This window comes from Eptatretus burgeri, chromosome 17 (genome assembly GCF_056783735.1).
Source record: "Eptatretus burgeri isolate ZD-2024b chromosome 17, Ebu_testis_v1, whole genome shotgun sequence".
Taxonomy (NCBI): Eukaryota; Metazoa; Chordata; class Myxini; order Myxiniformes; family Myxinidae; genus Eptatretus; species Eptatretus burgeri.
This window is the reverse complement of record NC_140977.1, coordinates 24,538,040-24,553,200: the sequence shown is the minus strand read 5'-3', so window position 1 is coordinate 24,553,200 and position 15,161 is coordinate 24,538,040. Positions and strand designations below refer to the sequence as shown.

General features: G+C 43.8%; 1 protein-coding gene across 3 annotated transcripts in view; it reads right to left on the bottom strand.

Annotated features, from left to right (window-relative positions):
- The window catches only part of CTSB (cathepsin B), a 58,562-nt gene that overhangs the window by 30,005 nt on the left and 13,396 nt on the right, over positions 1-15,161 (bottom strand). Inside the window, exons 1-5 of one of the 3 annotated variants that reach the window (XM_085862373.1) lie at positions 15,064-15,085; positions 8,334-8,473; positions 8,107-8,192; positions 1,921-2,032; positions 1,723-1,838 (exon numbers count right to left, since the gene is read on the bottom strand). In XM_085862373.1, coding sequence (XP_085718499.1) covers positions 1,723-1,838; positions 1,921-2,032; positions 8,107-8,192; positions 8,334-8,462 — 443 coding nt within the window. In that variant the 5' untranslated portion in view covers positions 8,463-8,473; positions 15,064-15,085. Of the gene's footprint in view, positions 1-1,722; positions 1,839-1,920; positions 2,033-8,106; positions 8,193-8,333; positions 8,474-11,438; positions 11,460-15,063; positions 15,086-15,161 lie in introns of those variants that run through there. The other 2 variants (XM_085862374.1, XM_085862372.1) reach the window with 2 other exon arrangements.

Genomic DNA, 15,161 nt, shown 5'->3' with positions numbered 1-15,161 from the left:
CAGGGGATATGATTTAGTGGCCATTGAAGCACACTATCATGAGAAGTGCCATTCAGAACTCACCACAGAGTATCAAAATCGACTGGTACATGGTGAAGGCACAAGGTAAATTAACGTTTATCATAGGCATGAATGCATCTGACGTCAGCCATTCTTCATACCTCTTTAGGTCGTGCTACTTACACTTTCTCATTCATTTGAATTGAAGTCCAGTTCAAGAATCGAATTCAAGTATTTTCAGAATAGATGTCATTCAGTGACATGTGAACAGTTTATAAAGCATCTTTGAATATTCGTGAACGCGCCATTTCCTTCATTGAATGCAACAGTCTGTTTTTTACATTTTCTTCCAGTGCTTACAAGCCGAACAAATTTGACAAAGCATTCAGTGCTTTCGCCGATGAGGTAATGGCAAATTTCATCGCTGAACAGAAACCGCGGACGCTAGCCTGGATGTTGGAGAAATTCAAACCTCACGCCGAAGCAGCTGGCCTCGCCTCGGAGAGCCAGAGGGACGTATATCTAACTGCTAATTCCTTCCCCCGATCATTTGGAACATAATAAAGGACCGTCCATCATTAATGCGTCTTAATGTTCTGTCAATCTGCGTTACAGATCCAGTCGTCTCAAAGAAGCGATCGAGGCCAAGTTTCCAAACGTTCACTTCGAGCAGCCCACACGTATGGTTGAAAGCTACCTCGTCTATGCAAGCGATTCCACTGCCAAGCCATTGATTCAGCCATTGTTGAGCTGTGTAATGCTGTCAGAAACTTCTCAGTTGGAAAGCGATTCCCCATGCTCACTGATCAAAGTGCCGGTCACGCAGGGTATGGACTTGCGCGAGATGTATCTAGTATGCATGAGCCTTCGACAGGAACTGAAAGGTGTGCCTGACTTGCATGCATTGATCATGACATGTAATATATGCTCTCTGAACTTTGTCCGGCTGTTGTGGTTTGTTTATATGGGACCTCCCCAACTTCCTTACGTCCGACCGCCCTGTGCAGTTGTCTTCATTCTTCCATTGTCGGCCACGGTAAAATGGATGGGCTGAGGAGATCGGGAAAGTCGGCAGCAGGAAAGAAACTCCAATGACCGCTTGCACGAGCAGTTCTCCTACCGTAATGTCCACTACACAGTCAATGACATTGGTGGGAAATCACCAGTAGTCAAAATTGCAGCGTACGATTAACGATTATGTAGCGGAATGGTAATTTTTCTCTCGAACCCTGCAAAAACACGTACTTCTGGGTTGTGGCAATCACCATTTTGTCCACAATTCCCCCAGTTCCTCTGACTGGAGAGCTGTCACGTGACCCGTGTGGCGTTCTCTGATTGGTTCTCATGCCCAATGAGTTTGGCCACCGCCCTACGCGAATCGCGACGAAATCGCTGACTTTTCACCCCTTTTTCACCCCTTCGTGCCGGGTTATGAACTTGAAGAGTTATACCATTGTGAAGAACAGGTAATAATACACTATACAGCCGACTTTCATAAGTAAATTTCTGTCACGAAATTTGATTTCTAAGCATTTCTCGCTGAACGTAACACGGCCTATAATTAAGTATTGCAATGTTTATATGGATAGTATTATCGACAATCTATTTCAAGATGGGTCTACTGGACCATCATTGTAAAACTTATTGTATAAATACATTATTTTCAAAAGAGAAGAAAAGAAACAAGGTAGACATTAAAACAAACAAATATATCAGACACACCCCATTCCACAAGAATCACAGCAGGAGAGCAGATCTTCGGCGGCGATGTGAACGTTCACCTTCCCTTTGGAGTGGATGCAAAAACGATCAGAGATGGACTCCACGGCACCAAAAGCCTGCAAAGGGGCATTACATGGAACATGAGGTGCTTGATACAGGTCAGCAGGCAAAGTGAACTGAGAAGTTTGAGCGACAGACCCAGCATGAACCGCAGATGCCCTGATCACGGATCTCTCGGATGGTCGGACAACGAGGCCATGCTGTCCGCGAGTCAAACTCTTTAGGTAGCTCTGGTTGAAACCTCAACTGTCTAGAACAACATTGATGGTGGTTAGTGTATGGGTTAGGACCATTAAAATTTAGATATATCAAAAATCCAAAAGGAAATATAAAAAGGGGGAGGGGTTAAATTGCATACAAGGGAAACAGATAAATTCCAACAAAAGTCAAATTTCAAAAACAACTAGGATTTCATTTTTTTTTCTTTTTTTAAAATTAAAATATCTTTACAACCTTGAGAGACAGGAGAGCCTATAGTTAGGCACTCGTCTCTGAGCTATCTAGCCTGGGTTTGAATCTCAAATCAGCTAAAAACGGTCAGCCTGTTGTTTCACAGACAGGCCGAGGCATCGATTTGTGCGACGTTCCTCAGCCGGACTTTAAACAATGGGTGTCCCGTCTACCAGCATTAGTTGGTGGATGTTAAAGATCCCATGGTGTCCATCATGAAGAGTAGGCAAGCTATCGCCGGCACCTTGAAACAAATTACAAATTCCTGCCCTTACCAGCAGAGGGGCATTGCATCAGTTGCAGAGCCACACCCTCAGCCAATGATGCTACCCTGCAGAATTGTGCGATATACGAATGAAGAATAATAATCCCTTCACAAAGAGTCGGTGAGTTATCTAGAGCACACTGAACAAATTACAAGCTCCTGCACTCTCAGTTGAGTATCCTGCGTCGGAGTGACGACCTGTCCTGGATTGTAACCCCCGCAAAAAAGAGTGCCCGAGGCAGAACTGATGTTCCGTAAAGAGTATGGTGCATTAATGATGACGACGAGAGGAATTCCAAAAGTTTTATGAATGAGATTCTTTCAATAATAATTCAAGATGTGCTGACGTTTTTATCTTTATAAAAAGCGTGTAATTAAGAAAATGCACAAATGGATCTTTTATTTTCTGTATGCCTCATTATGCCTGTTTTTTGGTGCCCATTGTATCCCATTCTTAGAGTTCTGAACAATATATAGACATATAAACAGTGTATTGTTGTGGGAACATGATGGGGGTAATGGGAGTGATATAACCTAGTTACGCCATTAGTAAGTGTCTCGCATAAGAGTATGGTATCTTTGTGGAAACGATAGGGAACATGTCGAAGAATGTATGAGGAGCTGATAATCGTGAGTCCCTTCCCCCTCCATACTTCTCAACCCCCACTCCTCTCCTGAAATAATTCCTTTGTTATCTGTCCATACAAGTTTTCCTATAACAAAATATTGACTGCCACTTCGTTGAGGGTGGGTGGTTTCCATCTGAGTGTCACCAGGACGTTCTGCAGCCAAGCGCTGAGGTGAGGTGAGGATCCGCTGAGGTGTCACGGCACGGGTTTGTTCGTGCGGAGAACCAATCAGTGCATGGTCGTGAGTTAATTATAGCCCGTGGGAGCTCAGACCAGGAGTTGGCGTTCAGACAGGGTCTGGAACAGACGAGCTGAATAGCAATGGCTGCGAATGGGACACTGAAGGAGCTTGGATGAATTGGCTGTGACCGAGCCTCACAAAGAAGTCGGACACGGCTGCGACAGGAGGCATCCCTCTCTCCCTCTTGTGCCCCCCCCCTCGCCCCACACACATCAGTGTTCAGAAAGTGTTGCCCAATAAATTTGTCTTTTCATCATATTCTGTGGTCTCAGCAGTTTCTTTGCTGCAACTCTGCCATGGCGACCTGCTGCAGTCAGCTTTCTGCCCACAATGCTGTATGATATATTAATGTTCAGGCCTGCTCTCATTTCATTCATCAGCTGCTGGCTTGATTTTCTTCTATCACATAAGCTGAGGAACTTCAAGTGCTTGTCTTGCCTTGTGGAGGTTCTTCTGGGTCATCCTGGATTGTTTTTTTTTTTTCTTGCACCAAGCCAGTTTATTTTAGGCATTGCAAAGTGAACCTCACAGCATTGCAGGAGATCTTCAGCTTTTCTGCTATATTTTACATAGCATACCCTTCTCACGGAGTTTGCATCTTCACACGATGTTCCGTTGAAAGGTCCGTCCTTGGCGCCATTCTGAACCCATTCTTAGGATTTCACAAAGGGGGCACAAGAGGATGAAAACTCATTTCGCATATTCACCAATTTGCAACTTTTATTGTGGTTTCTTGTAATTCCCATTGATGTAACTGGTGTTGATTACTTTAATTTATTATTACAAGCCCAGAACACCAGCAGATGTCGATCACTGGTTCAAAGGTACCGAAGGTACCCCTCCTCTCTCCCTCCTCCTCTGTCCCCCCTCCTCTGTCCCTCCCCTCACCCCCTCTCTCACCCCTCCTCTCTCCCCCCTCTCCTGTCCCCCTCTCACCCCCTCTGTCGCCCTTCTCTCTCCCCGCTCTTGCCCCCTCTCTCTCCCTTCTCTCTCCCCCTCTTCTCTCCCTCCCCTCTCTTGCCACCCCCCTCTCACCCCCTCCTCTCTCCCCCCTCCTCTGTCCCGCCTCCTCTCTCACCCCCTCTCTCTGTAAATGTCTTCACAAATGTTTACCAAGCACAACGATTAATTTCAACCTTGGGAAAAAACAGCTTTCAAACCCTTGGGAAACAGCCGTTTCCTTCGGGAAAATTCAAACCTTGGGATTAATTAATAATTTGAATAATAATCAAACCTTGGGAGTAAATAATTAAATTAACTAATAATTAAATAATAATCAAACCTTGGGAAAGAACAGCTTTCAAACCTTGGGAGACACTTGGGAAACAGCTGAAATGGATGAGGAAGAACGATATAATATCAAACTTTGAAAAGGCACATACCCAGGTCCCCAGTGTCAATTGTGACGTCACACCAAACGAAGAAGAAAAATTGTGACGTCAATCCTTCAAAAAAAATTTTTGTTTAATTAAACAAACATTAATTGTGACGTCATAGCACCGTGTCCTGTGATTGGTTCACAGATACATGGCCGTAACTTGGGAACCGCTCATCCGATTGATATCAAACCTCGAAAAGGCACATCCGCGGGTCCCCGGCAATATTCCTGGCAAGTTTCAATCAGATCGGACCGGCGGTCATCGAGAAACGGCGGTCGCAGACAGACAAACAGACACACACACACACACACACACACACACACACACACACACACACACACACACACACACACACACACACACACACACACACACACACACACACACACACACACACACACACACAGATTGCTGGAATTATAGATAGATTTACTGTACAAAAATCCACAAACTGTTTCCTGCATATTTTTTTGTGATAATGTAATATGAAAAGCAAAAATAAATTTTTTAATTTCGTAATAAATATTACATACAGGTACTTCAAGGTAACTGTGATATTAACTTGACACTGACAGAAATTTGAATAATTATCTACCTAATATTGCACACTTCTAACTTCCTACAAATGTTTAATGGAGAAGAGCACAACGAATGTGAAAATAACCTAAACTTTTTTTACGGTCCCGTGTGTTTTTAGTGTATCTATGCCCAGGCAGTGGACAACAAAAAACGCCAATGCAAAGTCACTTAATAGGACGTTGGGCCATCACGTGCAGCCAGTAAGGCCTGTACGTGCCGTGACATAGAGTCCACCAGTGTCTGGAATTCTGCAGGAGGCACCATTCATCCACGAGAGTCAATCAACTCACACCTGTTTGATGGAGGGGGAAAACGCTGTCTCGGGCGTCATTCTTGAATATCCCATAAATGCTCGATTTGGTTCAGATCTGGTGACTGAGAAGGCCATGACATATGGATAACATCAGTGTCATGCTCATAAAACCATTTGGCGAACACACATGCTCTGTGGATGGGGGCGCTGTCTTCCTGGAAGAGGCCCCTCCTGGCAGGAAAAAAATGCTGCAACATGGGGGGTGAATATGATCACTCAGTACCATTAAGTAGTGATTGGTATTAACCTTGTCTTCTCAGGGAATGACTGCACCCAAACCATGCCAGGAAAATGTGCCCCACAACATTACAGAACTACCAGAACCCTTCACTGTCAGAATCAAGCACTCAGGGTTGTAGAGTTCTTCAGGTTGGTGACACATGTGCACTCGTCCATTTGGCAAAGATTCATCTAACCATATCACATCTCTCCGCTGCTCGGTAGTCCATTGCTGTGCTCTTTGCACCACTGGACACGCAGACGTGCATTGCCAGGTGTGATGAATGGTTTGTGCACTGCAACCTGACTAAGGTATCCCACTCTGTGGAGTTCTCGGCAGACCGTTTTCATAAAACTGGCTGCTCGCACCCAAGGTTGAAATATAGTCAATTGATCTGCAGTTGCTCACCTGCTTTGCTTTGGACTTCAAATTAATGCATGGACAGCACGAACATGGAGTATGCACTTCCGCTCACCGCTGCCCTTTGATGATGATGTCTTTCCCTCGGAGTTCCGTGCCAACATCACCTTAGACACCGTTGCTCATGAAACGTCAGCAAGTTGAGCTGTCTTTATCCTGGCAAATGTACCCCAACAATCACCCCTCTTTCAAAGTCATTGAGGTCTCCTCTTGCAGCCATGCTACCCATAATTATAGGCAACCAGACCTGTGCAGCATTTTATACATGACCCGAAGCATCTTGAGATGTTATTTGCTGAATAAACACATGGGCCACACCTGTGTGGAAGCCATTGCTTTCAATATACTTGGTGTCCCTCATTTACCCAGGTGTTTCCATTTTTTGTCCACTATCAGTAGTTTCTAATGGAGAATAATTCTCATTGGTACGATTGCTTCTTTGTTTCTCCCTCCCTTCATCTGCAATAAACCCTGTTCTTCCACGAGTGGAGTGTTGGTCGAGTGCGCGGTACAAATTGGAAACGATACTTAACGACGCGAGTAAAGCTGTGACCATTAGAAAATGGTGTGAAAACCCCTCATTCTGAGGAGTCATACGCAGTGGTCCGTCAAGGGTTCTCGCTCGGCCCATCCTTTTGAACTGCCGAACGCACTGGAAGCGACACTCGGTTCTGTGCGTTGAAAACTGAAGGAAATATTTATTTTGGCTTTAGTGTTGAGCACTATCCATCGCTTGATTGGTGACCGTCCGGGTGGGGGATTTGCCTGTGTCTATCCGGCTCACCATAACAATCCATACATATATATATATATATATATATATATATATATATATATATATATATATATATATATATATATATATATATATATATTGCACAATTAAGCAGAAAGCGAAACGCCCAGTCATTTATATGGATGCATCCATGTCTTGTCCCCAATAATCTGATGCCTCCAGGTGATGTCACTGTGGAATCAGCCAATCCTGGACACACAAACACAAGTGACATCACATGGAGAAAATGACTGCCTCAATGGGAATCATGAGGAAGTCACTGAAATAGTAAGTGGCATTAAAAGGCAAGTGTATTGTTCACACAACCTTGTAAATGTCAAAACCTTAAATCATCCAATTTCAGTCCAATTCAGGAGAAAGAACTCACTCAATTCATGTTGAGACAGTTATTGGGAATACTCTCCACACTTATCCAGAGCAGGTCAGTAATAAGGAGTAGCCATGAGAATCGAACCCTCCACCAGGAGAGAGGAGGAGGAGATTGGGACCATACTCTGTGCAGAGCGTTGGTGCTGCTTAAGCAGTCTCCTTGGCTATTGGGCACAATCCTGGACGGGTTGCCACTCCGACACAGTATACCAGCATGCTGGCACTCATTTTGCTGACCTCAGAAGGAGGACAGGCCGAGTTAACCCCACCTGGTATTAATTCAACAGCTGAGTGGGATTTGAACTCAGGATCCTCGGATCCCAAGCCCACCACCCTTACTATTAAGCCAACACCAGGCATGCCAGTGGAGAAGCAAACACCCTCCACCAGCCAGTGGAGAAAGAAGCAAATCTCTAACCAGTCAAAGAAACAGCTGACTCATAAATAGCTGACTTATGTTACACTGTAAGGGATGAGAAAGGAATGTTTTAAAAAGGGCAGGGGTGGGGAGAGGAAGCAAATAAAAAGTTCATTCAAACAGTTGAAAATGCATTTCTTTCCAAAGATGTGGCAGGACATGATGCAAGCTCGTGTGGCATCTGACGACATGACATTCCCAACAGCAAGAGGACACCATGAGCAACAGCAGAGGTATGCACCTACCGGACAGGTTGGCGAGGCCCATGGAGGATGGTTCCACAGAGATGCTTCACATAACCCAAGGGTACACCCTCAAAGTTGTGTCCAGCCTGGAATAGCAGAAACAATCAAATAAGTGTGGTACCTATAATAACCTACAAGGTGGTGTGAGGTTCGAAACAATAACATGGTAGATAATGAACGGTTCATGGAGAGAAAAACCACGAGATTGAATCAATTGCTTAGCATACCTTCCACGTGGTGTTCAGATGATTGACGTATTGAACCATCTCGTTGGTCAGTGGAGCCAGTGGGGGTGGTGGAATACATTGTGCTTGCACTATTAGCAAAAGCAGAAATGGCAGTATTGACACCATCATGATGATTCTTCCTGCACAAAATCAAGGGCAAGATGGAGAGAAAAGAAAGTACATATCAATAAAGATAAAGACAAAAGTGGTATTATTTCAAAGAGCATCTCTGTTAACAAAAGTAAAGTTAAACCAGACTTAATAGCATTGTGGTTGGAATGTCCGCTCCGAGTCTGGGAGGTTGGCGGCTTCTGACCACAGCAGTCATGCCAGAGACTTTAAAAATGGTATGTGCTGCTTCCTCGCTGATACTCAGCATTTAGAGGATAGAGAATGTTACATTCTCTTTAATTGTCTGCAGACTGCAAACAGAAAAGTGACATCAATGGAAGGAATCACTAGCACCCAGTGCTCTGGGAAGTTGCGTCATTTCCCCCAACGTCACCGGCTGTTTGTCTGAAGTAAAGTCCAGTGTTGTTCAAAGGCTGTCTGCATTTGTGTGTAGGATCTGTGTAACAGCTCCTTCATGAACTTTCAACCCTGTAACCCCCCACCCCCCACCAAAAAAAAAAAATCCAATCCCAAGTTTAAACTTCGTAAACAGAGGTCCTGATGTTGGCTTAAATACCTTCTTTTTATCCAAACGATCGTCATAATAAAGCATTTTTACACTCATGTAAGCAATAATTTACATTACAAACCAAAAATGTCAAATTATCATTTGAGATAACATTAGGCCGTGGTGATCCAATCGCTCCCGCTCTGAGTCTAGGAGGTCTATCTGAGAAATCACCAGCGATCTTAACGGTGATGTATCTCTGAACGAATGAGAATAAACCGTTGAGCCACTGGGACCATCATAGGCCCACAGGAATGTATAATCCAAGACATAAAAAAACAAAATCCATCCACTGCAACTACTCACAAATTCAAGTTCAGCAATATGGGATCCTTTCAAAATGGTGTAATCCACCTTAGAATGCTTGGCACACATGCGCAGAAATAAACGCCGAGCAACAGGGGTCACTCGGGCAGCTGAACGTACATCATGTGTGCGAGGTAAGGATTGTTACCCAAAATAGTTCACAAAACCTCTAAAAGAAGCCGAAAATAGTTGGAACCGCACCGGCGAGAACATGCCTCGCGCAACGAAAGAGTTGGAGAACTTCCTGAATTCGCTCAAAAAGCTGATAGCTTGCAGCTCCCAGTACTGAAAATTCCGGAGGTCACACATGGATCGATAAAAGGGCCAAAAAAGTTCATAGATGGGTGAATTCTACCCAAACCTTTGACCGTCGCTGCCAGTGAGTAGACCTTCAACCTTGCGGGATTATCTTGTGTGAACATAGAAGGCTTGGTGATTTATTTAATGGAGTCTGAAATTGGAAAGACAATGCAGTCATTTCCAATATTCAGGCAGATTTCCGAGAGGAAGACACCGTATCTGGTTCAGTTATTTCTTAACACCGATGGGAAGGTCATATCTGGACTTGCCAATGCACAGGGTAAGTTCAAAATGATATTTACTATATATCATGTTGGGAGGGTGGTGGGAGCTTTGGGAGCAATGAGGACTGTTATAGTTTTTTTTGGTTCAGGGCCGACAAGGGGGGGGGGGGAGAGAAAAAATAATAATAATAAATAAAATAAAAAACAGGAGCACACGTCCCGAAGCTCACCTGGATCAGGAGCAGTCAATCAAACCCCCCCCCCCCCCACGGACCTGCTTAAACCCTGCTTTTTTCATGCCATGTACAAACTTTGGTACATCACGGGTGATGAAGGTTGTGTTCAAGTTTCATCAAAATTGTGTGTGTAGTTTCAGAGAAGAAAGCAAATACCCATTTATTTTTTATATATTTTTGGGGAGGGGGGTCAAACCTCCCCCCTGTAGACCCCCTTAATGAGCGCAGATTTTGATGCGGTCAATAAATCTTCATTCGGTATCAGATTATGAAGCTTGTGGCCAAGTTTAATTAAAATCATGTGTTTGGCTGAAGTGATAATGAAGAACTTAAGTTCATCAAAAGCGACAATGACTGAAGTGTTTACGACCGACTGACTCACCTACGGACGCTGCCCGATCGCATCAGCTCACCTGACTAAAGTCCAGATGAGCTATCTATACTAGCTTTTTGCATCCATTGGAAAAAGGGGAAGTGTGTGTGTGTGTGTGTGTGTGTGTGTGTGTGTGTGTGTGTGTGTGTGTGTGTGTGTGTGTGTGTGTGTGTGTGTGTGTGTGTGTGTGTGTGTGTGTGTGTGTGTGTGTGTGTGTGTGTGTGTGTGTGTGTGTGTGATACACTGCTAATTTGTACCAACACAAAATGGTAATAACTTGACACCTCTCATCCACGGATATTTCTCACATTTCTTACATTTCCATGAGTCCGATTTGCGTTCAGGAACAGAACAATTAAGGTTAACCATTTCGAAATTGCCACGCTTTCGTCTAAATGCTGAAAATTTTGCTCACAAGACTATTTGTGCTCAGCAAGCTGAACAGTCATTGAAAACACACACATAGCGCGTGCGCATTATGCCTCGTCCGCAAATCGTACGTCATTTCGAAAGTAGGGCATTCCAAGCAACTCACACTTGTCCCAACACAAGCTCAGCATAAAATTCCATCCGATTAAAATTCCATTTTTGGATTAGGAAACGATAGTTTCCATTACACAATATCAGGGATCCACTCCAAAACAACGGAGGTCACCGTCATGGCAACAGTGGAAATGTAGTTATCAATTTCAAGATTCAACTTCACATTGACCAATTATTATTTTTTTATCAACAGGATCTTCGGAACATAGAGTAGTCGGTAAACAATTCACGCGCAAGACAAAGACACCGGCAGACATAAGCGTGACACGTCAATGCAAATTGCAAGAAAATTACATATAGTGTGTGCGGTTTGAGCCTGGGTCGTAAGCGGGATGAGCCAAGGGTTCATACGAGAACATGAAACAGGCCGACCCACTTCTCAACCAACAAAACATGATTACACCAACACAAGTTTGAACTTGCAGAGAGTCAGGGAGAACTCACTTGTGGGGAGGTCGGGCGTGGAGCCTGACATAAACTCCAATGTCGGCACAAGGAGTTCTTGGCAGGGACAGTGTAAAGCAGCGACACATCACCATTTCATCACACGTGACGATAACGCAACCTTCAGCCGTTCCCGAGCTCATACACTCATAATGCACAAAAACAATCACGATCACCCTTTGGCAATGCCTCGCCACAGTTATCAAATGTACACACATGCTCAGGAAAATGACAACAGAAGATCTCTCCTTATCTTCCCGAGTCATGTAAATCAAGCTTCTCTCATCTACTACAAATGGACGAGGTGTGTGTGCGTGTGATACTTTTTGTCTATTAATTAATTATGCACGATTGAAATGTACCTTTTGACCCTTTCAAACTTTGAAGACCCTTTAAGACCTCAAAGACCCTTAAGACCCCAAAACTTCCCGAGGACTCAAAAATCCCAAAAGTTCCCGAGGACACAAAAGTCCCAAAAGGTTCCCAAGAACCCAAAAGTCCCCTAAGACTATAGATCCTGTAGAGCCTTTAAGACTCGATTATACGACAAAAAAAATCCATTAGAATTCCCATGTTTTAAACGCACGTTATGTTAAGGTATATAAAGCAGATTAACACATCCTTCTACCATAGCATCCATCATCCATTGGGAACATACTCTGTACACATACATTGGTGCTGCCAAGGCAGTCTCCTGGGCTATTGGGCACAATCCTGGAGAGGTCACCACTCCGACACAGGATACTCGAATGTCCCAATAATCCCAGCAAGCTGGTACTCATTTTACCAACCTCGGAAGGATGACAGGCTGAGTCAACCACATTGGTATTAATTCAACAGCTGAGCAGGATTTGAACTCAGGAGCCTAAGATCCCAAGCCCACCATCCTAACTATTAGGCAACACCAGGCAGAACATCCCCTCAATCCATAACCAAAATCCACAAACCAGCTAACATCCCCTCAATCCATAAAACGAGCTCATATCCCCTCAATCCATAAACAACATCCACAAACCAGATAACACCCCATAAATACAAAAAAACCACCTAACATCCCCCAATCAATAACTCAGGTCAGGTATGGGAGCATGCGCCAAAGCAGCGCGTCGCTGCGTCCATTTTCCGCCGGTACTCCAGGGGTCTCCGTTTGGCCATCCCCCAGGCAGATGCCTGGCCCATCCCCATCTCCTTGAGATGCTGATCAATCTGCTGCAACCACGAGGAATGTGGTCGTCCCATTGGCCTCCTCCACTCACGAGACTCCCTCGCTGAGAGAATCTGGTGAGCAGGATCAGCATCAGTAAAATGACCCACATGTCCATACAGCCGCAGCTGATGCTCACAGACGATGCAGGTAACAAATCTCATTTGAGTCTCTCTCAGCAACCGCTCGTTGGACACAAAGTCCGACCAATGATATCCAAGAGATCTGGTACCAAAGGAAGTAAGTCTCCGTCTCAGATCCCTGGTCAGAGTCCAAGTCTCACATCCATAGAGCAAGACTGGAAGCACCAAGGACCTGAAGACTCGGACTTTCGTCCTCCTGCACAGGTACCGACAGTGCCACACCCCATGATCCAGTGAATCCATGACTCTCAGGGCCTGACCCAGACGTCTGTTGACCTCTGGTTCACAGCAGGGGAGACATGAACATCCATAAAACCAGCCAACATCCCCTCAATCCATAACTAACATTCCCTCAATCCATAAAAAGCATGGTATTCTAATTCCAAAATAAATAATAAAAACAATGATAATATTGCAACAAAGCATATATTAATGAACACTAATAACATTTGAAATAACAAGAAAAAGAGCAATCAGAGATTGCAGACCTTCACCAGGGCTTGTTTTGTGTGGCATTTGTGCACTGGAGTGTTATATAATTAATAAGACAGAATTAGAACTGACACTTTATCGCTGCTGGCGGTGATGACCAGGTACCAAGACGTCCCGCTTTGATGCAACCCCGCTTTGATCAGACACCTGACCCTGACCCAAGGCTTTTTTTATTATTAGTATGCAATTGAATTAAGAATTGGATCAAAATAAATTCAATTCAAATCAAATGGAAGACCATCAGAAGGAACCCCAACATCAGAAGTCATCTGATGCATTGGAGTCATCAGAAGGAACCCCAACAAGCATAAAAGCAAAGATGAAGTCATCAGGAGGAACCTGGATAGGATTTATATTTCAGTTGCTACTCCTCTACCCTCAAACCTATCCAGGCACAGCCAAATGAGTCTTATTCAAAAAAAAAAATATATATATATATCAAAAAGAACCCAGATCAAAAAAAAAAAATTATGCCTGCCAGACCACGAGTCCGATGAAGTTTAAATTTAAAACATGTATTCCTATCACTACTAGATCATAATTGTGAAGTTTCACGACAATTGATTAAGAGGTTCCAGAGAAAACATTATTTAATATTTTCTTCCATCCAAACCATGTGACCTATCAATTATTCCTTAACAAACTTGTACACCCATGGCTTGGGGAAGATTTGTGTGAAGTTTCCCTTCCATCTTTCTCGCCGTTCTGGAGAAGATTTTTTATAGGTTTTAGGGTAAATCCAATATAACTGCCAGACCATGTGATCTATGACATCATGTGTGTGAACCTTTTCTTCCTCAGGGATAGGCGGTCATACATGTAAAGTTTTGCCTCAATCAGTTCAGCCACTTCAGAGAAGATTTTTTGAAGGTTAAAAAAAAAAAAAATTTTAAATGGCTGCCAAATCACGTGACCAATGATGTCATCAAATTTTATTTGTGTGATCCATTTTATCCAGAGATGACCCTCAAAAATTTTTCATACTGATCAGATGTATGGTATGCAGGCTGGTATGCAGCAAGGCTGTGAATATCAATGAAAATTTGGTCCATCAGACCAACGAGCCCACCAGTCCAGACTAAAACTTAAATGTTTTCAAACGGACGGTCATATGAAGTGAAAACCTTGATGCTACTTGATCAAAATTGCGATGAGTGAGCCTCTCTCCTGATGTTGTCGCAGTTGTCTGATGGAGTTGATGGACATCAAGGTGAACCAACTTATATGACCCTGCTGTAGCAGCCAAAGGACCACTCGACACCACTCACGATGTACTCTTGGAACAGAGGTTTTCACAACGGGCCCTGGATAAGTAACGCTGAAAACCACGCAGGAATTTTGAAATGTACAAGCGTGCCAACACACAATGACCTGCTCCTTTCAAAAAGGCACACAGGGATCTTTCTTGGCCACAAGTACATGCTATCTAGACAGTCTGTTTAACACAACTCCATGAAGGAATAAAGGATAGCTTAACCTATGATAAAACATCCTCCCTGCACCTGATCATCAAATGTAGACAGAAGTAAATAATCTCAACACTTACGACAAACGGAGCTCTCATAATAGGTTATCCGACTCCCGGGACAACCAGAACATTTTGTCGGACAATCATACCTTGCTGGTTGCCAGCCCCACGGGCAACCAAATTTGTTATCTGCCGAATAAACCTTCCTTTGGTTTTATTTATCCATGCTGTCGCTACTTCGACTTAAAATAGACAAAATTAAATCATGGCTGTATCTACCCCCCCCCCCAAAAAAAAATTAAACATCAAACCTATTACCAATCCTCGTGTTGCCACTTTTGTTCTCGGGAAGCAAGTTCAAAACACATTGCATAACAAAAGCAGTTCCGCTTATTTGGTGACGTACAGTATATGTT